The sequence below is a fragment of the Lycorma delicatula genome, chromosome 1 (assembly GCF_047948215.1).
Source record: "Lycorma delicatula isolate Av1 chromosome 1, ASM4794821v1, whole genome shotgun sequence".
In the NCBI taxonomy this organism is placed as follows: Eukaryota; Metazoa; Arthropoda; class Insecta; order Hemiptera; family Fulgoridae; genus Lycorma; species Lycorma delicatula.
In genome coordinates, this window is record NC_134455.1 from 137,947,957 (window position 1) to 137,975,804 (window position 27,848).

Sequence of the window (27,848 nt, forward strand, 5' to 3'; positions counted from 1 at the left end):
TTATAAACAAGTGGTTCGCTTAATTTTATGGAAATGAGACTGGGTCAGTGTCTGTTCACAAGAAAAGAAAGATTCAGTCTTGCGTGTTTAACCGATGTTCAAGATCCTTCTCGTTTGATGATAAAAAACGAAACCGTACGACTAAGACTAAATTAGGAAAATTGGGAAAATATGTAATAATAAAAGAAAATTATTTTCACACTTCAACAGACTTCGGAGAAAAAAGAGTATCACGAATGATTATCATCGAATTAATTAGGAAGAAGTGATAAAGGAAAACTTTGCAGACGATGGTCAGGCCTTTTAGAAATCGTTCAAGTGTAAAAGTTTGCTGTTAACAATATACTGTAAAATCTACCAAACATTAATACTTCAATATTTTTCTAATCTTTACATATCAACACATTTTCTTAATGTTTATACAAGTTATACTAGTTAGAGTTCTTTTCTAAACGGTGAATAACAGAATAAAAATGACCAACGATTCACGTACTGATGTGACATCCCGAAACTTTTTTTAAGATGGTATTTAAAAATTTCTAATATTTATTTGCCCTCTTTTTTACAAATAAGTACCCACACGCCCCATTAACACATAAAACTAATTTAGTATATAAGCTTATATTTCAATTAAATTTAGGTTGCACTTACTTGTTATAATTAATTGACGTTACCAATTCTTTAATGCGAGAATGGACTCTGAAATTTATAAAAATATTTTTAATCCCTTTTATTCGTAAATTATTATGGTAGTAATAAAATTAATTTAATAAATTTAAAATATATTTAACCAATACTAATTTCCTCCTCTATGAATCATGAGACCTTGCCGTTGATGAGGGGGCTTGAGTACTCAGGGATACAGAGTAGCTGGACCGAAGGTGCAACCATATCGGAGAGGTATCTGTAGAGAGCCGGACTAAGGAATGATTCCTGAAAGAGGGGAGGAGCTCTTTAAGTAGTTGTTAGGGACGTGAGTCAGGACGACTTAAACGGCCATATCAACATCACTCAGTCCTCTGAGTACTGCGCAGCTGAAAGCAATGGAAAACTACAGCTGCTTTTTATCCAAGAAAATGTGGCTCTCTGCATTTTCATATAGCAATGATGGAGACGCCTTCCTTGGTAAAATATTCCGGAGGTAAACTAGTCCTCCGTATGGATCTCCGGTTGGGGACTACTAAGGAAGGGGTCACCAGAAAAGTAAAAAATAACATTCTACGAGTCGGAGCGTGGAATGTTAGAAGTTTAAAAAAGGTTGGTAGGCTGGAAAATTTAAAAAGAGAAATGAGAAATGGATAGGATAAATGTGGATGTAATAGGAATAAGTGAGGTTCGGTGGGAAGAGGAAGGCGACTTTTGGTAGGTGATTTTAGAATAATAAACTCAGCTTCAAATAATGGGCAGGCAGGAGTAGGTTTCTTAATGAACAAGAAGATAGGGAAGAGAGTAGAATATTTCAAAACGCATAGCAATAGAATCATTGTAATAAGGATAAAATCAAAACCTAAACCGACAACGATTGTTAACGTCTATATGCTTACAAGCGCCCATGATGATGATGAGGTAGAGTGTGTATACGAAGAGATTGATGAAGCAATTAAACACGTAAAAGGAGATGAAAATGTAATAATAGTTGGAGATTGGAATGCAAGCATTGGAAAGGGAAAGGAAGGAAATATAGTACGTGAATACGGGTTGGGCAAAAGCAATGAAAGAGGGGACAGACTTATAGAGTTTTGCACGAAGTATAATTTAGTAATTGTCAACACAAAATTTAAAAATCATAATAGAAGAATATACACTTGGAAAAAGCCAGGCGATACTGCAAGGTATCAGATAGATTATATCATGGTTTAAGCAAAGATTTAGAAATCAACTCGGTGACTGCACTTACCCTGGAGCAGACATTGATAGCGACCATAATTTGGTGATAATGAAATGTAGATTGGGGTATAAAAACCTGAAGAAAAGGTATCAGATGAATCGGTGGAATTTAGAGAAGCTTGAGGAAGAGGAGGTAAAGAAGATTTTTGAGGAGGACATCGCAAGAGGTCTGAGTAAAAAAGATAAGATAGAAAATGTAGAAGAAGAATGGGAGAATGTTAAAAAGGAAATTCTTAAATCAGCAGAAGCAAACTTAGACGGAATAAAGAGAACTGGTAGAAAACCTTGGGTTTCAGACGATATATTGCAGCTGAGGGATGAACGTAGAAAATATAAGAATGCTAGTGATGAAGAAAGTAAAAGGAACTACCGACAATTAAGAAATGCTATAAACAGGAAGTGCAAATTAGCGAAAGAAGAGTGGATTAAAGAAAAGTGTTCAGAAGTGGAAAGAGAAATGAACATTGGTAAAATAGACGGAGCATACAGGAAAGTTAAGGAAAATTTTGGGGTACATAAATTAAAATCTAATAATGTGTTAAACAAAGATGGTACACCAACATGTAATACGAAAGGTAAAGTCGATAGATGGGTGGAATATATTTGAAGAGTTATACGGAGGAAATGAATTAGAAAATGGTGTTATTGAGGAAGAAGAGGAAGTTGAGGAGGATGAAATGGGAGAAACAATACTGAGATCTGAATTTAAGAGAGCATTAAAAGATTTAAATGGCAGAAAGGCTCCTGGAATAGACCGAATACCTGTAGAATTACTGCGCAGTGCAGGTGAGGAAGCGATTGATAGATTATACAAGCTGGTGTGTAATATTTATGAAAAAGGGGAAGTTCTGTCAGACTTCAAAAAAAGGGTTATAGTCATGATACCAAAAAAAGCAGGGGCAGATAAATGTGAAGAATACAGATCAATTAGTATTATTAGTATAATTCTATACAGAAGAATTGAGAGGAGAGTGGAAGAAGTGTTAGGAGAAGACCAATTTGGTTTCAGGAAAAGTATAAGGACAAGGGAAGCAATTTTAGGCCTCAGATTAATAGTAGAAGAAACATTAAAGAAAAACAAACCAACATAATTGGCGTTTATAGACCTAGAAAAGGCATTCGATAACGTAGACTGGAAAAAAAATGTTCAGCATTTAAAAAAATTAGGGTTCAAATACAGAGATAGAAGAACAATTGCTAACATGTACAGGAACCAAACAGCAACAGTAATAATCGAAGAACATAAGAAAGAAGCCGTAATAAGAAAGGGAGTCCAAAAAGGATGTTCCCTATCCCCGTTACTTTTTAATCTTTACATGGAACTAGCAGTTAATGATGTTAAAGAACAATTTAGATTCGGAGTAACAGTACAAGGTGAAAAGATAAAGATGCTACGAATTGCTGATGATATAGTAATTCTAGCCGAGAGTAAAAAGGATTTAGAAGAAACAATGAATGGCATAGATGAAGTCCTACGCAAGAACTATCGCATGAAAATAAACAAATACAACACAAAAGTAATGAAGTGTATTAGAAATAACAAAGATGGACCAATGAATGTGAAAATAGCAGGAGAAAAGATTATGGAGGTAGAAGAATTTTGTTATTTGGGAAATAGAATTACTAAAGATGGACGAAGCAGGAGCGATATAAAATGCCGAATAGCACAAGCTAAATGAGCCTTCAGTCAGAAATATAAATTGTTAACATCAAAAATTAATTTAAATGTCAGGAAAAGATTTTTGAAAGTATATTTCTGGAGTGTCGCTTTATATGGAAGTGAAGCTTGGACAATCTGAGTGTCTGAGAAGAAAAGATTAGAAGCTTTTGAAATGTGGTGCTATAGGAGAATGTTAAAAATCAGATGGGTGGATAAAGTGACAAATGAAGGGGTATTGCGGCAAATAGATGAAGAAAGAAGCATTTGGAAAAATATAGTTAAAAGAAGAGACAGACTTATAGGCCACATACTAAGGCATCCTGGAATAGTCGCTTTAATATTGGAAGGACAGGTAGAACGAAAAAACTGTGTGGGCAGGCCACGTTTGGAATATGTAACACAAATTGTTAGGGATGTATGATGTAGGGGTTATACTGAAAACAACGACTAGCACTAGATAGGGGATCTTGGAGAGCTGCATCAAACCAGTCAAATGACTGAAGACAAATAAAAACTCATTTGTTAATGTTATGACAATTCATCGGTGACTTTTCAACAATTAAATATTTAAAAGTTAAATTTAGGAAATGCTTTAACTTATTTTTCAAATACTGATTTATATTCACAGGTGCCGGCGTAATGGTAACATATCAAGTTTTGCATTTTGAAAACTAGTTGTGACTTTTTGACCGAATCCTAGGCTGTGTTGTTATACTTTTCGCTGAAATATAGATAAGCATACAAGCTTAGTGTTTTATTAAGGTGCTTAAGAGTAAAATGATAGAGTCTGGTTTTATAGCAAAGGAAATCGTTTTGATCATTCCAAGAAAATTTGTTATTTGCTACAACCACAGAAATTTAACTTTTCGGGTAACAGAAATATCGTCATTATCTTTATTGGGAATTCTATCCCCGCAATTATCAATTTTATGCCTACTTTAGTAATATTACGTCTACAATACAACTGTTTTACAGCTGTTTGAAATTAGATGGCTACAATCCACTCGAAGAATAATTTTTGAACCGTTAACGTAGAATTTTCAAGTCCATTTAAATTTGCGTCGTCAATAAAGAGAGTAGGTATTGGTTTGCTTGGTATTTCTCCCGCCACCATCCCATTCACTAACCCTAAAGCATAAGACCGAATGTCTTTGCCACAGACGGCTACTGAGGCTCGAAACAGTTTAGCGACGAGTGTTCTAAATAGCTCCTAGAGCTTACCTAATAGAGTGAGCGGACTAAGCACGATGCCATAAACTAACTACCTTACTTGTCCCAACCGCACATTTGTCATATATAATTAAAATGGGTAGGCGCACCCCGTCAAATACTAAAAATATATAAACTTCAATAAATAAATTTATACCGTTAAGACGTTTTATAGCGCTTGGAGCCATAATAACTGGCTGGTGGTCAGCCATGCTCAGAGTTAGGTTCCCACGGCGATGCGGTAAGAGTCTTTCCCTTAAGTAATCTAAGGATGCAGGTTGGACAATGTAACCGTATCTAGGAACTCACACAATCCAAAAATGTGGCTCCCGCCACGTTGACTCGCCGCTTGTGAGTGGCCAATTATCCCTTTGACCTCTAAGTTCCAGGGTGTCCCGATCTCTGGCTCCTCCAAGAGCAGGGAAGTCAAATATCAGGTGTTCATTTGACTGGACCTCCCCACAGACGCACAGCTCATCAGCTGCCAGGTGGAACCGAATAAGTTATTGGTCCAAGTTAGCGTGGTTGGTGAGCACCCGGGAACCCGTTGCCCTTAAAAACGAGCTCGAGGCATACTATCCTTCCAGAGCCTGTATAAACTTGTACAGGGATCTTCCCTTAATCGGGTGTCCCATTCCAGCGGCCATGCTTCCATCGCGAGGTTCTACAGCCTCTTCCGCAGGCGGGAGATGGGATACTGAACAAAATTTAGATCTGGTGCATTGTGATCACCGTTCCGCTCCAGTAGTGGCCTGACTCGAAATCGTATCACTTATACCTCGGCTTCCCTGCCTCTTTGCACTTTGCCACTTCAACGTGGCTTCCCGAACTTTAACCATTAAATCGATTGGGAAAGCTTTTCCCAATACGGTGGTAGCCTCGGAGGAGTTGTTTGAAAAAAAAAACAGTGCGTACAATTAAGGCTCTGCGCTGGGCACTCCTTAAATTGTGACCGGTGGTTAAAAGGAAAATAAAGAGCATTTGCCTTTTGGTGTACCAACGATTTGGTGAGAGTCTACTAACCATTACGATACCAGCTATTTTTGCTTAACAAATGTTACTGGTTTTAATACAAACAAAAGTCGTGTTGGAGTACTGATAGGGAGTAGACCTATTGTTGTTCCGCTCTGCTATTTAGTTCGATTTTTTGGCGTTTCTTGTTTGGTTTGTTGGTTGTACATTGTTGGTTAGTGAACTGTGAACCTGCGTGTCAATTTTCGTGAAGTTTGGACATGGATTAATACCGCTTTTTTTATTTTTTCTTCGGGTTTGTATTTCCCATAAGAAATACATTGAAGTTGGTTCTACATAACCAACTTGGTGAATACTATTCCAAGTCGATCGACAAGTCGCTGCAGGAAGAATAAGTCATTAACTTTCTGGTAAATAAGAACTTTGAAAATTTTTCTGAGCTGATGAATACAGAATTTTTTCAAAGTCCCACAGCGTTACTGATTTGGCCGGGGAACTTCTTTCCCTTATAACTCCATATCCTTACCCCCAATCACAAATCCCTCTTGGATATAAGCGATCCATACCCGACCGCATATTTTACCCGCAAAATTTTTTTTACCCCTGAGGTAAAAATGAGGAATACATTTTACCTTCCACTGAATCCCCCCTCACCGACCCACCACCAAAATATATCGAGTGGGGGCTCAAATTCTCAGGAATCTTGCCCTCTTTCATTATCTGATGAACTCTCCTTTCTAGGATGGCCGAGCCTCCTGAAGAAATGGAATTTGAGGCTTCCTTTAGAAGATCTAAGAAAACGATTAGATCACCCGTCATTACGCCGTCAACTAGTACCGCTGATCTGTCTAAGACTGGTGTGCTTGTTAAGGGGCTCGAGCGAGGAGGCTGCGTCGGAGATTGACACATTAATTGAGGAGATAAAGGGACTTCAGAATCTGTGTAAAAGTCATCCCACGACTAAGAAGACTATTACTTTGTCGGTGAACAGAATCCTTAACCTTGCCAAGGATGTTAAGGAAGTCATTAAGGATTTGGAAGTCAAGAAAAATACGTCTGACAAATATACGCAAACGGTGAGAACTGATCTGGATACACTGCTGAGCATGTTAAAGTCCGGGACCATTGAGGAGTTTAAACAAGTGCTTACTGGGAAATGGCCTAATCAGGGGCCTATGAAAGGGTGTCGGAGGAGAAGGGATTACCTGACAAGGAGGATTCCCAACCCAAGGTATACATCCTGGACCTTGCTGGAGGTAAACGGACACCCTTCGCGACTCATGTCTGTGGGGTCTGCCTGTGGCGAGGCTGAAGCTCAAAAAGAGTGCTTTAGCCCCTGGTTCTGTCATTCGCAGCGTGGGTTCTGTAGAGATACTAGGTGAAGAACTCACTTCGGTTGGCAATACCTTTGTTTTGGCAGTGGGCAGTGAACGTGAAGACATCGTCGACAGTCTTCTGCTGGGTCTTAATAAGATTTATGCTGTGGAGAATCGCCCGTTGATTTTCTCTACAACTAAAGGGAAACTAGGGGCAATCGTTAAGAAGACATTCGAGTATTGGGCCAGACAACGGTTGATTGACTGTACGCTGTACCTCACCGTAGAACCGAATAAGTCTGCTGTAAGACGTGATCAACCTAGAGCTACCACTCTCATTGTAAGACAGGAAGGAACGACTTATGCTGATTTATTACGCAAGGTTAAAACTTCTGTTCGGGATGCTATGGCTAAGAGTATACTCTCAGTACGCCAAGGACACGGTGAAGATATTGAAGTCCGCCTGGTTGAAGGACACAAGGCGACTGCCAGCCTTAAGGAAAAGATTGCTGCTCAGACTCCTGACGTCAAGTTCATTGATAAAGAACTCTCAACCACGAGGGCGATAGTGTACGTAAAAGATTTGGACGCTGAGGCGACTGAAGAAGAAGTACTGTTGGCCGTGAATAAGAAATTGGGTGGTGACTTTACTGCGAGGGTTGCCTCATTGAGACCTGCCTTTGGCAGGATCCAGCATGCGACGGTGATACTGTCGTCTGCTGAGGCAGCCAAATTGACTGCCGGCTCCCGTATCCTGATGGGCTGGCAGTCCTGCCGAGTTGATTTGCGGAGGTCTTCTACCCATTGCTACCGATGCTGGGAGGGTGGCCACATCGCCTCTCAGTGCAAAGGGCCTGACAGGAGTAATGATGGGCTGGCTGTCCTGCCGAGTTGATTTGCGGAGGTCTTCTACCCATTGCTACCGATGCTGGGAGGGTGGCCACATCGCCTCTCAGTGCAAAGGGCCTGACAGGAGTAATGATGGGCTGGCTGTCCTGCCGAGTTGATTTGCGGAGGTCTTCTACCCATTGCTACCGATGGTGGGAGGGTGGCCACATCGCCTCTCAGTGCAAAGGGCCTGACAGGAGTAATAATTGCTATAATTGCGGTGGTCAGGGTCATCAAAAAGCGAATTGCTCTGCACACTCCAGATGTGTTGCTTGTGGTGTGGTCGGACATTGGATTGGGAGTAGGGACTACCGGCACTCTCGTAAATGAAAATAATGCAGATCAACGCTAACAGGAGTACCATAGCTCACGATCTCATTGGGAGGTCAGCGTTAGACCAAGCTGTTGATTTCCTTACGGTGTCTGAACCCAATATGAGAAGAGTGGCTTCGCTACCATGGATAGTGAACATAGATTCTGATGCGTCGATTCTCAATGTGTCGGATAGATATGCGACATCTCGTATTACTAGATGTAATGGTTTTGTGATGGTAGAACTTGCGAACTTTAGCCTAGTCTCAGGCTACAACTCCCCAAATTCTGGAAATGAGAGGATTCAACAATTTATTGATGACTTAGAGACGCAGTTCTAGGAAACGTGTGGTACTTACTGGAGATTATAACTCCGAATGTCGAGAGTTAGGCGGTATGAGATCTACTCCAAGAGGCTACATACTTGCTGCTATGTTTAATGCGGCTGGCCTTGTGATGCATAATACTGGGTCCTCGCCCACCTTCGTTGGCAGGGGCGAGGCTCATTTGTGAATGTTACCGCATCTTCTGATGGGATTGCCAATCGGATCAAGGACTGGCGGATTTCTGAGGAAGAGCTGCCGAGTGACCACTTGGCTATTATGTTCACGGTAGAGTGTGGAAGGTCGGGAACTCCTGCCCGTAGTCAAAGGTGGCGGCTCTCAGAACTTCAGGCCAAACGTTTTGTGGACAGGGTGGCTGATCGGTTGGACCCTGCTCGGACGATCACACCTGAAGTGCTTATGGAGGTACTGTGTGATGAGTACAGTCGAGGTGGACGACTTAAGGGGCCGGCAAAGAGAAAAGTCCGCAGGTGGACTGATGAGATTGCTACCAGGAGAGCAGCTACAATCGCTGCAAGAAGGAAACTTCAGAGAGCAACGAGGAGAGCTTCTAATGATGTAGACGAGTTACTTGTTGCATACCGACAAGCAAGAAAGTCCCTTTGTGCGCCCATTAAGGAAGCCAAGGCGAAAGCCTGGGCGGAGCTGGTAGCAGATCTGGGCGTTAATCCGTGGGGGAGTGCGTATAAAATTGTCATGAACAAGTTTGGCGCTCCCATACCCCCTCTATCTCGAGAGACAACACTTCGGGTTGTCGAGAAGCTTTTCCCAGTAGCTAAAGGCCCGTGGGATGAGATAGCCCCGGAGCATGAGCAAAGATTCTCCATTGAGGAGCTGAGACTGGCGGCCAAACAAATTAGTGCAGATAAGAGTCCGGGATTGGACGAGGTCCCTGGATCGCTCGTTAAATTAATGGTGACAAAACATCATTGGGTCAAACTGGGCGCCTATAATACAGCTTTGAACAGCTGTCGCTTTCCTTCTTGTTGGAAGGAAGCGTGGTTGGTCCTGGTGCCAAAGAAGAGAGACATGCTTAAGAGTGGTGTCTCATATCGTCCGATATGCTTGCTCAGTACCAGGGTAAGCTGTTGGAGAGACTTATCGCTGATAGGCTCTGGTGCGAGGTGGAAGCGAAGGGTGGGCTTTCCCCTGATCAATATGGTTTTGTTAGGGGGATGTCCACAATTGACGCGTTAAAACGTGTAACTGAATGGGCTAGAGATCGAAGTAATGGCACTGGGCGTCGACGGAGGATCCCATTAGTGGTCCTCCTAGACGTCAGGAGCGCCTTTGGTAGTCTCCAGTGGCCGACGATTATTGATGTCCTGAGAGAGAAGAATATAAGTGGATATCTCCTTGGCATAATTAACAGTTACCTACATTGCAGAAGGCTTAAAACCCCCACAGAAGAAGGTGTGTTGGTTTTTGACGTGTTTGGTGGGGTTCCGCAGGGATCGGTTCGGCCCACTCCTGTGGGACTTTGCTTTTTATGGGCTTTTGAGACTTGAGTTTGATGTTGAACTTGTTGCATATGCAGATGATTTGGCCTCCTCTTGGCCGGACACACTGAAGAAGAAGTGGAGGAAGTAGCCAATAATGCGGTCCGGCGAATAAGTTGTTGGTTTGAGGTGAGAGGACTACAGTTAGCACCTAATAAAACCTCCGTAGTAGCGTTGGTCAGGAGAAGAAGTGTGCGAGAAATGCAAATTAATGTTGCTGGGACCAGTATTCCCACGTCGGGCTGCGTTAAGTACCTCGGCATGTGGTTAGAGAGGAGCCGAAAGTACAACGTCCACCTTCAGCAGACCTTGGGACGTGCTGAGACCGTTGTTAATAATCTCAGTAAGTTATGCGTAACCACAGAGATCCTCATGCTTCTAGACGATGTATAATACTGACGGTGGCTTCTTCTATCATATTTTATGCCGTCCCTGCGTGGGTAGAGGCCCTTGAAAAGAAAAGCAATGCAGATAAAGTATCATCACTTCAAATACGTGATGCGTTGAACATTGCGGCCGCATACCGCACGGTTTCGCGAAACGCTATTGAGGTCATGTCAGGGATTCCCCCGGTGCGGCTGCGTGCATTGATGCTCCGGCGGGTTTATCTTGGTATGACTAAGACCGAGGCTAAGGAATTACTTCTAGCCGAGTGGTAGGAGGCCTGGAACACCTCACCTACTGGTGTATGGACGCGTAAATTAATTCCAAGAATATATGTATGGGTGCAGAGAGGACTGGGTGAGGTTGGTTTCTATATAACCCAGCTCCTTTCTGGACATGGCGAATTTGAAGCCTACCTGCATCGATTTAGCAGGAGAGTGTCTCCTCTATGCAGGTACTGCGGTCTTGAGGATACCATTAAGCACACCATCTACCAGTGCCAGCGGTGGGATGTGGTAAGACAACATGTCGGGCTCTGCTGGCTTTCTCCGGAAGAAACAGTTCCATACATGTTGACAGGAAGAACGGAATGGGACAAGGTAGTACACCTAGCTACTAGAATCCTGAAAACTAAAGCGAAAGAAGCTAGAGAATGAGATAGAGCCTGATTCAGGACCCGGATCAGTAAAAGGACTGAAGATCACCAGCAAGGAATCAGAGTTCCATACACAAGATCTGAGACTCAGGCGAAGAAAGTGACTTGAAGGTGAAGGGGCGAAGGACAGCACCCTGTGGATCCGTCGTGCGTCTGCACTTGTGCGGATGAGCGACGGTGATGAAGCAGTGGGACTCTGGATCCCTGGACCCTAAAGGCACCTCCTGGGCCCGCGCAATGCTTAAACTGCAGTACCGACCCGGGAGGAGGAGAAAAGATGAGATATGAGTTTTAGTAGGTAGGGTGCAGGTACACATAGGCTCTTTATAACATCTAGCCGAAGCCGTGCGAGAGCGACACTCCCCCATTTATGGGGGATGAGTAAATGGCATTTCTCAGACTCATCTATAACAAAAACAAAAAATACAAACAAATCACTATTACATAATCAAATGTTTGTTCAGCTATGAGACCGGTACTTCATGGTGTTGATTTACCCATTTCGATCGCTGCAACTTCTTCGGAAGAAATTTCAGATTCCCCAGAAAGCTAAATTGATGAATCTTCAACTTCAATAGATATTAATTACATTCCAAAAGAATCAAATAAACCTGATACATCACACAAGCAGAACTGAGCGACCTAATTCATGATTTGTATTTGTTGAAACTATAGGCAGAACTCCTGGGTTCACGTTTTAAAGAATGGAATTTATTAAACAAGTAAATTAAAATTTCCGTACATAGAAATCCAAATGAAAATTTACTGAAATACTTTAGCAGAGATGGTTTAATTTGTTCCTGCCGAGGGTTAATTTCTGGACTGGACATTGAATATGTTTTTCATGATAAAAATTTCATGATGCCGTTTATTTATAAACTCATCAAAAAGAAGGTTAAAGGCAGCGATGTTGCATAATTCGAATAAGTTTTATTATATGCCGGTAGCACATGCTGTAGGAATGAAAGAAACATATGAAAGTATATAAAACATTTTTAAATCTATTAAATTTGTTGAACACTCGTGGCGATTCATCGCTGGCCTGAAAGCGATAGGGCTTCTTCTCGGTCTCTAGAGTGGCCTTACAAAATATATGTATTTCTTGTAATTGTGGGATAGTCGGACTACAGATAACCACTACGCAGTTAAAGAATGACCAAAAAGAATTCAGTTTAGCTCCAAAAAAGAAAATGTTTTCAATATCCCCCTTGTCGAAGCAGATCATATTGTTTTACCACGTCTGCATATAAAAAAAGGCCCGATGAAGAATTTTGTAGAAGCGTTACATAAAGATGGAGATAACTTTAAATATTTAGCTGAGGTTTTTTCACGATTAAGTGAAGCCAAATGAAAAGAAGGAATATTCATCGGGCCACAAATAGGAAAATGAATTCGTGAAAATATATTTGACAGCATACTGAATCCAAACGAACAAGCAGCACAAAAGTCATTCAAAGATGTCGTTACTGGTTTTATTGGAAACAAAAAATCTGAAAACCGTGTGATCATCTTATAAATGAACTCTTAGTGACTACAAAAATTTAGGCTGCAAAATGTCATTCAAAATTCTTATTTTACAATCTCAGTACTTTTTCCCTTTAAATTCGGATGACACTAGCGACAAAATAGCAGAAAGGTTCCACCAAGATATATTGCAGATAGAACAACGTTACCAAGGCAGATGGGATGAATCTATGATGAATGACTACTGCTGGATGATAAAAAGAGAAGACGGCACTGACCACAAAAGGAAAAAAAATAAATAAGATAAACGTGTCTGCAAAATAAAGGTAGGAATTTTAATTGAAATTTTTTTTTTTTTTTTGAAACCCGATGGTTTTCCTTAACCGAAGTTAATATTTTTGAATATCTAATCAAGACGTAATATATCTTCAGAGAAATACTTCACTTCTTTACGAAAAATTAAGTAAATTTATGTATCATTTTTGGATCCCTAAAGATTCAAATAGAGAAGTTGGAAGTTTTGTAAATTTTCACTTTGAAATTAGCCATTTCCTTGGAAGATCGATATGGCTTTTATTGCATGTTTGGCGTATATTTTAACTTCTGAATTCTTATAATATCGAATAGCGAATACCTTTTTTATTTATATTGACAAGAGATTTCTTACCTCAAATACAAGAAAGGTGACAATAATGTCACTATACACCTTATGCTCTTCCACCCATTAAAGTTGTTAGCATATACGTATAAAAAGGACTTACGCATGCCCGCAATAAAAGGAGAAAGGAAAATAATTTTTTTAAATAAACAATTTTTTGTACACTTCAATAATTAAGTTGTACAATTTTAGTAAATAATAAAAAACTTTCTTCAAAAATAAGAAACAATTTATTGAATCTGTAAAAAGAAATTTTAAATTTAATCTGAATTAATTCTAATTATGTATCAAAATGTAAAGAATAAAACTTATACTTACGTGATATCAGTTGAAGTTCCAGATAGTAGTGAAGGTTTATCACTGAAAAAAATATTTGAAAAATTTATTAAATTACTATTTTAATTAAATACAAAAAGTTAATTTAAAACCGGATATATTTTATACTCAAAATACAAATGTGAATAAAAGAGGTATATACAATTATTTTTAATATTTAAATACAGTTAGTCTAAAAAAAATTCAGAATAAATAATTCAAAAATATTATCTCCTATCTGGTTAATACGGTATGCTCAGTTTAAAATATTACTAGTATTAACTTCTAAAAGGTAAAATCAAATTTTATTTGATTACAATATTTTATACGGTATTCTTTGTAGCAAACATCGAAATTAATTTAAAAAAAACAGGCATTGAAATTAATCCAATTATTTAATTTATTATTATAACATATATTAATTTTGACTGGTCTAATACGTTATTTAATATTGTACATTTTTCTATGCAAATCACAAAGGATTAGTAATATATTGTCTGTAAAGAAAGATCAGTATGAATATTTTTATATATTGAAGCATTGATAAACGATTTACCTTCCCAAATTAAAAAAAAAATCGAAATTAAAAACAATTATATAAAAAATTGTTGAGGAAATTTAATTTTTCAGAAAAAATATTGAAGAAGGAAACGTAAGCTTAGTTTTAAAGTACTCTGAATAATGAAAGTATTTGTATTTAAATTTAGAAAAGTTCCAAAGAAGAGTCGCTTACCAATAACAATTTAAAACAATAGAGAAATCCACAGATTAATATTAAGTCACTTTGTGTAACATCAGTTATTAAAGGTACATTTATAGTGCCATAATTAGTGTAAAAAATAATACCATTAATTAACTCGTATTTGAAAACTTCACATACAGTTTTTTTATCATTATTATACGGTTGTCTCTCCTGAGACAGGTGTCTTATACAATTTCAAATGTCCATTCTCCTCTAATTTTAGTTAAACTCTTTTGATAATAGATGAAATATATTGAAAAGTTTATTCAAATAAACAATTATTTTAATGTGTGTGCGTAGGTGCGCGTGTGTTTGTGTAAATTTAATAAATAAAATTAAAAAAAATTAAATTAAACAGACAAATATATTAATATATAGGAGGCAAGCGTCTAGGCAATCTAACCTCAATCTTGGATCCGCCTTCCTCTAGGAGCGCTATTGTCAGTGCAAGTTAACCTCAAGATAGAACTCCTGTTTGCTACTAGGAGCGCTGGTATCATGTAAACCTAACCTCAACATCTAACATATATAAAATATATATGTTTGTGTTGTGTGTGAAAATAAAATATAGACTTACCCAAAGACGATCCTGGTCGTTGTGAACGAGATCCTCGTCGTGGGTCGTGTACTGTGAGTCGGGGCTGGCAGCAGCTGCGCAGCGGCGACGATGTTGACCTTACGAGTTTTGGGGCGTGACTGAAGAAAATCTTAAGATGTTTTGTTATTATACCAGAACCTTCCCGTCATGCACTCCGACATTAAAACGGTGGATTTAGGAACTAGAGAATCTGCACTTGTCAATCGGTTACCCGCGGCCTGATATTCAGGCGCGCCCTGTCAGCACTTTTCAGGACTCTCCCACACACAACTGTTTTGAGTTACTTTCGCAGTAACATTTAAATTCTTAAATAAAATTATTGATAAGAATTTTTGTTTTCTTAATTACCGGTATACTTTTAATACTGCATAATTTTTAAGGTAAAAACGTCATTTCATCAAGGAATTCAAAACGAACTCAACTTTTTTTTTACTGAAAATTTTAATCTTTTTCGCATTTGAATTTGAAATATTACATCATTAAATCAATAATATTAAAGAGTCCTTTGACGTATCTGAAAAAATAATTTGTCAAGAGCAAAGCCGGATATGTTATGCGATATACCTTTTGCCAGCTTTTATTGAAAAGGAATAAATGCAAACATTTTAATATTTGTAAAAAAAAAATATATGAAAAATCCTAAATTATATTTTATATTTATCATAAGATAAACTGAAGTAAACATTAATTACAGAAAAATTGTAATAACTTTGGATTTGTTTTTATCAGAGTTTAAAAGTTATTTCTGTATTTAATTATTTCTGGATGTTTTAATGTTTAAATTTTGTTTAAAAACCGGTTCATTTTTATATACTTTGTAAAACTTTACTTTCAAGAATTTTGACAACAATCATACTAAGACTAATACGGATATTTTACTCTTAATTTAAATTTAAACGGAATAAAAGAATAATATACCTTGCGTAAACTTATAATTATCGTAAATCGACCTTATACTTATCGATGGTATATTCTCTTGGTAAACATTTATTTGGAAAAATCATTTATAAAAATTTAGTATTTAATTGTCGATTTTTGTAAAAAGTAAAAATATTGTTAAAAAATAATTTAACCGACGCAGTAGAAGTTAATCTTCAAGAAGGATTAAGAGACATAATTCTTCGTCGGTATCAACCGTTTATGAAGACAAGTACAACGGGAGCGAGAGAATATTCTACGGAGTGTAGTAAAAAGTGTATACATTCAAAACACAATTTCTGTTTTGTTGCATGTTATATATTCTAAGTAAATTTATTTAAAAGTGAAGAAGGTAAGTCGAAAAAATAAAATTAATGAAATAGTTTGGGATCATCACATCACGTCATGTTATACAAAATAATAATCTTACTGCGAGTAGAACGATCGATAATTGTTTATTTGAATAGACTTTTGAATGTTCTAATGTATCGTATATTAGTCTTGTACAGTTTCAGGTCGACCATTCCCGAGTTGTGTGGTTAACTGAAACCCAATCACCAAAGAACACCGGTATCCACGATCTACATTTGAAACCTTTTTTTTTGTTTTACGTCGGAAATGGGACAATTTTCCAATCAAACGCCCAATAACCCATACATCATCAAAAAACCATTCTCTCACACAACGTGATTCTGGAATTTCCGTCGATAGCATTACCTCAGCACGTTGCGCGTCACGGACACATCTCACATTCGTATGAATGTGAGATGTGTCCGTGACGCGGACATGAATGAGAGGTGTAAGTATTTGTATAAATACTTACACCTCTCATTCACGCTATATTTAAAAAATATATATGTACACTACATAATACATTTACACGTTCAACATTTACAATCCATAATATATACAGCTCAGAATATATACACCACAGCTATGCCGACCTCAGACAACAGAACGCGTCCCGCAGGAACTATTGATGACGACAATGCTGAAGCACCCTCGTCACCCGCCCCAGAAGGCTGGCGCCCATCGCTGCCCTCAACCGACATCTCCGTTATTCTCCTCGCAGTCCTTCTCGATCAGTTTCTGTTTTAGCACTCTTTTAAGCCACCGGGCACACGTAGTCCATCCCTCACCGGAAGAGCATCAACCGCAGGAAGGCAGGAGAGCATCAACCGCATGACTTCCTCCGGCGAGTTCAAATCATCACGTGGTATCTCCTGCCTCCATCTGGGGCACACAAAGAAGGTGTGCTCCACCGTATCCACTTCATTACAATACTGGCACAGTTCTGTGCGCCTCTTTCCAATCCTGCAGAGGTATACCCCGAACGACCCATGACCCGACAACCACTGAGCCGTCCAGAAATCCATTCCTCCATGCAGTCTATTGACTCAGGCAGCAACCTCTGGGATCAAGGTGTAGGTCCAGTGCCCCTCCTTTGTTCTCCGCCACCTCTCATGCCAGTCAGCCAGCAAGCGGCTCCTCACCTCCTCTGTATCTCTATCTCTTCTTTCTTTGGCCAGCAGTTCCAACGGCGGCATACCAGCCACCACCTGTGAGGTAGCCAATGATACCATCCTGTATAGCCGCGCAACTCTTATCGCCAGCCTCCTACATATGGTCCTCATGGTCCGTGAGGGACCATGAGTGGGACCAGAGTGCTGTGGTTTTGTCTATTTTCAGTGATTTTTGGGCTGCTGGTCCAGTTTGTACCTTCCAGCAGTATCAAGAGTTTTCTAATTCTCAGACTGCGAACACAGTTAGCACAAACCAAATTTAGACTTGTTATATCTGACTTCTACATATCAGGATTATATTTATATGACGCGTACCCGCCTCATCGTGGCTGAAAGGTGGCAATGACTCCTGGTTGCAAGACCGTGTGACAAGCAAGGGAATACTTCCAAGTTCTGCTTGCGTTATTTTCAGAACAATGGCCGTAATTTGTAATTTTCGAACCGATCCAGTAGCGAACAAGAGGTACAAAGCGTGACCCGGGAATACAGAAGGTCCCCAGCTGTCCGAACTCGCTGCAGATATTAGTCACATAGTGGGTTCGCCCAACCAGATGGTAGGAGGAAGACAGCGAGAACTTATAGACGCAAGGTGAACAGGATAATGTTTCTCCGGCCATTAAGATTAAAGGATTTACAGACGAAGTTAGGTATTCTAGGCGGAAGAGGAGACCTGACCCTTAACCGTCGACCTTCTTAACAAATGACGATGTTTCTGAAATGGGCACAGACACCTACTCGGGTTAACACTGTAGAAGAGATTTTTAGGAAATCGAAGAGCAGACCCGTCAGTTTTACCCTGCTGGTTCTGGTAGCCTAGGGAGACCTGGACTACTTTTTTAAATTATAAATCTGCCCAAGAGTGTCGGCATGGGTGCGAGGCAGACAATAATCCCGTGGCTCCTAAAATTCAGGAGGCCCTCTCTGCTATGGCAGAAGGGTTTGAGACTATGGCTTTCCAGTCCAAGGAAGCCAAAGCGGTTCCTAAAGTTGTGGTTCAGCCTCAGCACAACCCAGGCGCTATGCTAACGTTGTAAAAACCAAGCGGGAAGCCAGAAAGGTGGCTAAGAAGCCCGAAAATATTTTTATAAACAAGGATGATTGCTCGAAGACCACTAGCCAAGACTTGAGGCGGGAATTTCAGGTTTCCCTTTGAGATAATCAAAAAACCTTCAAGATCAGAGATATAAAGGAGGCCAGCAAGGGACAGGTAGTTGTCCCTAACAACAAGGAGACTGTCCAAGTCATCTCGGAGTCTCTAGCAGTCAAGAGGTTCAGGTTGATCGCAAGGGGAAGCGTAGACCACGTGTCATCGTGTATGATAACAAGCGGAGTTTTTCTGACGAGGTTGTCCTGTCTCTCATCAGAGAACAGAACACCGGCTTGGACGAAGGGACGATCAAAGCGTGTAGGCTGGTCTTCAAAACTAGCAAGCGTGATTTGGTTTGTCTAGAATTTCTCACACCATCATCCCATTCAGTCGCCCTAAAGCATAAAACCGAATGTCCGTGCCACAAGCGGCTACATTTCCTCAAAATGGTTTACCAACCAATATCTTAATTTACTCTTAGAGCTTATCTAACTGCGTGAGTGGAATAAGCGTGGTGCCCTACCCCACTCGCTTGCGTTTCTTACCACTCACTCGTCATATATTACTAAAATGGGTAGGGGCACCCCGTCTACATACTAAAATATATGACTTGTCGAAAAATTAATAATTATTTAAAAATTCAAAATTATTCCGTCACGGACAGCAATTTCCTTCCACGCCTAGTCGCTAAATGCAATCAAGTATCTGCTCACAATTTTATAGCGCTTGAAGCTATATTTGACTGATGGCCAGCATTTCTCGAGGATAGCTTCCTACAGCAAGCGGTAGGAATCTTATATCCCTTAAACTACTGATGCCAGTTGAACAAAGCTACGGCATCGAAGAACTTCCACACGGTCCGACAACGCGGCTCCCGCCACATTGACTCGCCGCTTATGAGTGGCCGATTTTCCCCTTCAGCTCTAAGTCTCTAAGTTCCAGGGTGGCCTGATTTCTGTACCTCCCCCCCCGCCACAAGAGCTGCAGAGTCGAATATCATGTGTTCGTTTTCTTGGACCTCCCCTCAAACGCGCAGCTCATCAGCTGCCCGGTAAAACGAAACAAATATTGGTTCAAATTCGCGTGGATGGAGAGCACTTGGGCTTCCAATGCCTTTAAAAATGAGCTCGAGGAATACCAACCTCCCAAATCCTGTATAAACTTATACAACTATCTTCCCTTAATCGTGGTGTACCATTCCAGCTGCCATGCTTCCATTGCTAGGCTGTACTGCTTCTTCCGCAGGCAGGAGATGGACAACTGAACGAAAATTAGGTCCGGTGGATTGTGATCGCTTTTCCGCACCGGCACTGGCTCGGGTCAAAACCGCATCTCAAATACCTCGGCTTTCCGGCCGCTTCGCAATCTCCACATGGCTTCTCGAACTATCACCACTAAATCGATTGAGAGAGCCTTTCTTGTTATGGTGGTAGCCTTGTAGAATGTTGTTTTAAAAACACCAGTGCATACAATTAAGGATCTACGCTGGGCAATCCTTAAATTTTAAAGAAGTGTTTGGGCACATAGGTGCTATCACACCTATGTGCCCAAACGGGCGCCGTGTAAGAGGTCATACTTTTGACGACACTTAGGTACACCATTTATATTTGACAGCCCGACAACCCATAGTCTTTCCGAGCAATCCTCTTAAGTTTGTGCATCACTGAGACGGCTACTTGCCTAATGTGGTTGCTAAACAGCAACTTTTCATGAAACAAAACTAGGTCCTTATTAATTCGAACTCGGCTGATCATATTACCTTTATATTTAATATTGGGGTTACGACTGTACAAGAATTTGTCTGCACCCTTGAGAAGCATAAACTTTGTCTTGGGCACAGAGATCTTTAAATTTTGAATGTTCATGCAGCCCTCTGCGGTTGACATGGCCGCCTGCGCTCGGTCTTCTACCTGTAATCGTGAATTACCACGAACCAAAAGGAGACCGTCATCGGCGGGGAAGCCTGGGCTGTGGCCCCTTCTAGAAATGTCAATCCCAGAACTCCATCGAATACCAGGTTCCACAGCCGGGGATCGAGAATAGAACCCTGCGAGCTTCCCCTGGTAACGGATTTTTTCACAACTAGATGCGCATCCTTAAACAGAACCGTACGGTTACATAAATAGTCACGTACCAGGGCTTGCAGGGCCAAGGGAACTTTGCGGCGTTCCATCTCATAGAAAAAAGAACTCCAACACAAGGAAGGAAATGCTGCTTCTATGTCTATCAAAATTGCCAGAACATATTTGTAGTCGGCGCTTTCCACCTCGGCAAGAACATTTAAGTCCAGTCAAATGAACACTTCATGTTTGACTGCCCTGCTGTTTGGGGGGGGGGGGCAGAGACCGGTCCACCCTGAAACTTGGAGGTTAAGTTAATTTGCCACTCACAAGCGGCGAGTCCGTGTGGCGAAAGCCGTATCTTTGGACCGTGGGAAGTTCCTAGATGCGGTTGCTTTGTTCAACCGGCATCCGTAATTTATGTAAGGGAAAGACTCTTACCGCATTGCCGTGGGAAGCTAACCCTGAGTATGGCTGACCATCTGCCAATTATTGTGGCTCCAAGCGCTATAAGATGGTGGCATTCAGCAACCTTGGCGCGGCAGCGAACAGCTGCCGAGACCAAATAAATTTTATTATGGATATCATATATAGTTTTAGTATTTGACTGGGTGCGCCTACGCATTTTAGCATATATATGACAAGTGGGCTGTTGGGACATTGGGACACGTAAGCCGATGGTGTATGGCACCATGCTTAGTCTGCTTACGCTATTAGGTAAACTATAGGAGTTATGTTAAGATACTGGTCGCTAAACTGTTTGAGGCTCAGTTGCCATTTGTGGCACAGACATTCGGTCTTCTGTTTAAGAATGGGGTGGTAACGGGAGAAATGCCTAGAAAAATCAATTCTCACCCGGATTGGTCCATCGCAGCATAAAATAAAAGCACTAATTATGACACCAGGCACTACGTACACAGCCAGAATGAATCTATCATCTAACCCAAAGCAAGGTAAGCGTTCAACAATTTCTTCCTCAAGATGGGCCATCCGTTCTCACACAACCCACTCGGGTAGTCAAAACCTAAAAGCTCCTATATGACCAGCGGCGGGTTCGGAGAGAAATCATTTCCCAAACCTGCCAGAGGATCTTAGACTTTCCTTGGCCTCACGAACTACGAATATGGACACCGAAATACAAAGTAAACGCCCGTATTTAGCCGACGGTGGCGCTACTGCAACACACTACGCCGCTGTTTTGTTTGCACTTCGCAGCAACGTAGGTTGACTAACCACCACCTATCGTTTACAGCCCTGGTGACGTGTACGTAAAACACTGTTCTTGCAGAAAATCGCACTGATATTGCAAAGCAAGTTTACAGTACGGGGCCAGAGGCCGGAAGCGATCCTAATTGCAGCATTGACCAATTTATTAAATTCCTGGATGATTTGGCGGTGACGATGAGGTTTCACACAGGCGTCGTAATTGTGTTTTGCGATTTTAACGCCAAGAGCCTGTGGGAGTGTCGGTCAATCAAAGTGGAAGGCTTATGGCGGAGGCCATGGCATCATTAAATATGGCATGCCTCAACACACACGAAGTTCCTACCTTTCCGAAAGAGTCCGTCTTCGACCTACATTCATCACTGATAGTATGGTCGGTACTGGGCAATTGCGGGTTCTTGAGGAGGAGACGCTTAGCGATCATCTCACATATTGAGGTGGTCGTTGGGCGTTGAGAGGCATGTCATGAGAGTCAGCGTGGGCTAACAATTTTTCGGCCTCGGATACTCAACAATTACAGATAGCTTTTATAAAGATACTGGTGCATGCGCAGCAGGAAGATGGAGCGGATGTGAAACTCGATGTTGTCATCCAGGAAGCTTGTGCATATGCTCTAGATAGAAGAATGGTGCAAACACGACCGAATCATGTTTATTGGCGGACGGATATGATTCCGGGGCTTCGGAAAATATGTATACGTAATAGAATCATTCTCACCAGACTAAGGAGAAAAGAAAATCAAGAGACATGTGAACAAGTGAGGGCAGAATTGAAAAGTTCCACTAAGAACAGAAGGGTTATACAAACGGCCACAAAAGAAAGTTGGAGAAAGATTTGTGACTAGCTGAACGAAAACCTCTAGAACCTAGCATACAAGCTGGTAAGAAGGAGGCTAGGGAGGTCCGTGTCTGGGCTCCCTAAGGTGTGTTTAAGAGAAAAGCTGTTAGCATTGTTTCCGAGGGACGTAACTCTAAGATGTAGGGAGTTGGCAGTTACTGGGATACCGCTGAAGAATTGTGGTGGTATGCGGTGTCTCGGTTACGTTCAAAGAAAAATCTCAGCGGTTGACGCTGTAACAGCAAATGTGATGTAGGCGTTGCTGGAGGCCTCTCCCTCCAAATTTTTAGAAGCCTCCAGTGGCTGTTTGCACAAGGAGTATATACCGATGCCGTGGTAGACGGCAAGGGTGGTCCTCCTGCCTAAAAAAGATGGGGAGAAAATGGCTCACCAGGTTATAGACCAGTTTGTCTTCTCAACAGCCTAGAAAATCTGTTTAGATTATACTGACGAGAATGCTTCAGGAGGAATTGCAGAGGACTGGCGGACTATCAGACAGGCAATATGGCTTCCGCAAGTGCAGAAGCTCGGTTGACATGGTACAAAGTGATCAATGTTGGGAGAGGGTGGTTAGGGGGACAAGACATAATAGAAGGATCCCCTGGTTGTCCTAGTAGATGTAGCCAGTGCATTTAACACAGTGAGATGGGAGTCCATACTGCGACTGTTGAATAGAAGAGGAATTGCATTATACCTGCTTAGAATGATACAGCAGTACCTGATTTGTAGAGAGCTTGGAGTAATATCCGAAGAAAGAAGGAGAGTGTTGTACCCATGCAGGGTAGGATGCCACAAGAGTCCGTTCTGAGTCCCGTACTGTATGACGACCTCCTTTGGAAAGAATGGCCACCAGAAGTAGAGGTGGTGACCTATACCCAAGAATTGTTCGTGGTGGTGGAGGCAAAGGTGTTGAGCACCGTGGTGACGACGGCTACTGAGACAGTTGAGCAAATCAATATTTGGCTCCAGGAACAAGGTCTGCAGCTAGCGGTTAATAAGACCGAAATTATAGTGATTGCTGGAAGGCGACGCCTGCTCCAGTTCTTAGTTGGAGTGGATAGTGTGGAGATTACTCTGAGGGATAAAGCTAAGTATCTCAGGTTATGGCTCCATAAGTCTCGAAGTAATGCCTACCATGTGCACCAAGTGGTTATGAAGGCAGAGCGGATGTCCTCGGCGCTGGTTAGGCATATAGCCAAAGTCGGGGCCTCACAACCTCCAGACGTCGATTGATAACGTCGACAGTGGTGTCGGCTATGTTATATGCAGTATCAGTATGGATAGAGGCTTTTAGGATCCGAAGAAACACCCCGAGGTCAAATAGGGTGTACAGGAAGTTGGCGTTAAGTGTGGCATACACTGTACAGAACGGGCTCCCTTGATGCGGTACTGGTGGTAGCTGGATTGCCGTCGTTGGATCTCTTGACCAGGAAGAGCTTGGACAGGGTCACAAGAGGAAGGGAAGAAGCGAGAACACGAATGCTTACGGAGTGGCAAGAGAGGTGGCGTAGTGTAAAAGAGGGCAGCTAGAATTATATATTGATATCTGATGTTACAGCGTGGGTTACCAGAACGCATGGGAAGGTGGACTTCTGGAAGAATCAGTGGCTGACGAGTCACGAGTCGTTTGGGTCTACATCCGTAAAATTGACAGAAGACAGACGAATAGCTGCCAATACTGCAGTGCGGTGGATTCCGAAAGGCATACATATTTGACTGCCTTAGGTGGCTGGAGGAGTAACCTCAGGAAGATTTGGACTCACCGGAGGAGGGTATCTTCGGGTGAGGTCTAAAACATGTGTGCTCAATGTTTTCGAGGAGTACTTCGACAAAAAATATTTGAAGAAGAACACGTGGAGGACAGTGAAGACGTCGTGTGAGAGCGGTGATGGGGCATCAGCTCTCGAGAGTTGGATGGCGGGAATGCCCTTGCATTGTCGTCATCGATGGCTCCTGGGGGACGCGGCCTTGCCGTCTGGGGTTGGCATCACTGTCAGGAGTATGTGTATAGTGCATATACATATATTTTTATAAATATAATGTGAGTGAGAGGTGTAAATATTTGTATGAATGTGAGATGTACCTGTGACGCGCATAGCGCTAAGGTTATGCATTCGGCGGAAATTCCAGCATCACGTCACATGAGGGAGTGGTTGTTTAGTGGGTCCCATTGCAGTAGGCGGTGAACACCACACTCCCAGTATATACGGGCTACTGGGCATTTGTTTGAGGCAAATTTTCCCACGTCCGACGTAAAACAAAAAAAAAATATGGTCGACCATTTCTGAGACGTGTGGTTAATTAAAACCCAGTCACCAGAATACCAGTATCTACGATCTAGTATTCAAATCCATATAAAAATAACTGCCTTTACTAGAACTTCAACTTCCAATATTGCCTGTTGTAGTTTAACAGTTCTCTTAAGATCCAACTTTTCTACGACTAGCTCTTCAAGTATCGAATTAATACTTAACTTTCCAATTTCCTTCATAATAATATGTTCCATATCTGTTCTTATTTCATTTTTTAGCTTGTCAAACAGAGCCAGCAGAGCTGCCATATCTACAGCCTTGTTACCAAAATTGTATTCTAAGTCTCTCATTACAACAAAAATTTATTTTATGAATTTTACCAAATTATGATTTATAAAATGAAAAATATTTATAAATAATTTTTTCCTTTAATACAAATAATCAGAATAGATTCGCTTCGATAAAACAATTGCAAATAATTACTACTGCAATAGGCAGTATTATATTAATACATATTAACAGTTATTATGAATAATACATATTATAACATTAAGTATTTTTTTTTGTCTTCAGTCATTTGACTGGTTTGATGCAGCTCTCCAAGATTCCGTATCTAGTACTAGTCGTTTCATTTCAGTATACCCTCTACATCCTACATCCCTAACAATTTGTTTTACATATTCCAAACGTGGCCTGCCTACACAATTTTTCCCTTCTACCTGTCCTTCCAATATTAAAGCGACTATTCCAGGATGCCTTAGTATGTGGCCTATAAGTCTGTCTCATCATTTAGCTATATTTTACTAAATGCTTCTTTCTTCATCTATTTGCCGCAATATCTCTTCATTTGTCACTTTATCCACCCATCTGATTTTTAACATTCTCCTATAGCACCACATTTCAAAAGCTTCTAATCTTTTCTTCTCAGATACTCCGATTGTCCAAGTTTCACTTCCATATAAAGCGACACTCCAAACATATACTTTCAAAAATCTTTTCCTGACATTTAAATTAATTTTTGATGTTAACAATTTATATTTCTGACTGAAGGCTCGTTTAGCTTGTGCTATTCGGAATTTTATATCGCTCCTGCTTCGTCCATCTTTAGTAATTCTATTTCCCAAATTACAAAATTCTTCTACCTCCATAATCAATCTCTTCGTATACACATTCTACCTCACCATCATCATGGGCGCTTGTAGGCATATAGACGTTAACAATCGTTGTCGGTTTAGGTTTTGATTTTATCCTTATTACAATGATTCTATCGCTATGCGTCTTGAAATACTCCACTCATCTCCCTATCTTGTTCATCACGAAACCTACTCCTGCCTGCCCATTATTTGACGCTGAGTTAATTACTCTAAAATCACCTTTTTTTATACATTAAGTATAAAAAAACTAAATGATAATAACCATTTAATAATATTTCACTAATAATAAACGTCAATCATAAATAATATAAACGATTCCAATAATCAACTTAATGATAAGAATAATTACTGCACACCAGAAATAAAGCTGATAAGATAAAATTACAAATTCTTTAATCCTAGTCAAATGATTATTAATTTTCCGTTGCAGCGTTTCAGTGTTTATCTTCTAAATTTCTGCTATCAGTATGTACGATCGATAAGAATATTGCTACGCTCAAACCATCTATTCTTACATATCGATGATTGCTGCAGTTTAAATAAATTAGTATTAACGTAGTGTACTTTCTGATACTGATGTTGGCAATATGAGGTTCCAACGTCAATCCTAACAATATCTATACATGGATTTAGTAGTTTTAGCCGAATATCAGGAATTGCCGTACCTTAGTCTTGCATTGCATGCTTTAACCATCTTTAAACTAAAAGAAAATTATTATATGATACCGCTATCTCTTCCAGGTTTAATTTTACGTTATATCAAAACCAAAAAAAAAAAACACGTAAACTATTACAATAACTTCCACAATTTTCAAAAAGTCACTGAACACATTTAACTAATGCTCCCACTTTGAATTCCATTCTACCAACATAGTACGAATATAATATAATGAAACACAAACTCATGGTCATAGATACGTTTTAAATATGATTCCGTGTTTGCAACTAGCGCATCAGCCATATTTTATTGTGGCTAAAAGTGCTCTTTGAAACTCTGTTATGGAAAATGTTGATATGCTACGACCGATTTTATATAATGAAGTTTTAAAATTAATTATAAAATCCCGATATTATCGACATCCGGACACTATTGTTTATAATATATGGAATCTTTTGTAAATATAATATTTATTTGTTACTTACGTAAATATCTTTTTATTTTTGATCCTGAAAAATAAATTATTACTATTAATTTGCAAATTAATAAAAGCTTATCTATTTATTTTGTCTTAAATACCTTTCTTAATAGTCTAGTGATTCAGTGTTAAGAACGAGTTTTGTCAGAAATTTTATACAAATGTAATTTTTAACCTACAATTATACGGTTTACTTATTAGAAAGGATTATGAATTCATCGATAAATAAAGAAATTTTTCAATCAAAATAGGGGTCCAAAAAAATGTACTCGCTGTTTGCTAGTGTATATTTTGAGAAAAATTGACTTGACGGGACAAATTTTTCCATTGAGAGAGGGTTATGTTATGTGTTCGAAATGGCCACCAGCAGATTCTATACAACGCCCGTAGCGCCGAACTGTACACTGAACTATGGATGTTAGTGAATCTGGCGTAATGGACACAAATAACTCTACTATTTTTTCACGTAGCTCGTCGATGGTTACTGGTTTTTATCGAAACACGTCATTCTTGACGGTCCCCCTGCGGTAGAAGTCTCTAACAGCACCTTTCGACCCAACCACAGTACCTATAGAGGTTTGTCGAGGTACAACCAGATATCTCGATGGTAATGAGGCGGAGCTTCGTCTTGGTGCACGTAAAAATGTTTATCACCATACAGGTTTTTGATGGCAGGCAAAATCCTTGACTGAAACATATCACGATACGCCTCATCAGTTACGGTACTCTGGAAGAAGAAGGGACAGAAAAAACC

General features: G+C 40.4%; 1 protein-coding gene across 3 annotated transcripts in view; it reads right to left on the reverse strand.

Moving 5' to 3' along the window:
- LOC142322956 (uncharacterized) overlaps window positions 1–27,848 on the reverse strand; it is a 204,600-nt gene that overhangs the window by 125,878 nt on the left and 50,874 nt on the right. For all 3 annotated transcript variants that reach the window (XM_075362068.1, XM_075362061.1, XM_075362052.1), the window contains 3 exons: window positions 27,102–27,125; window positions 13,567–13,608; window positions 652–699 (listed from right to left, as the gene is read on the reverse strand). In XM_075362068.1, the coding sequence (XP_075218183.1) occupies window positions 652–699; window positions 13,567–13,608; window positions 27,102–27,125 (114 nt within the window). The remainder of the gene's footprint in view (window positions 1–651; window positions 700–13,566; window positions 13,609–27,101; window positions 27,126–27,848) is intronic.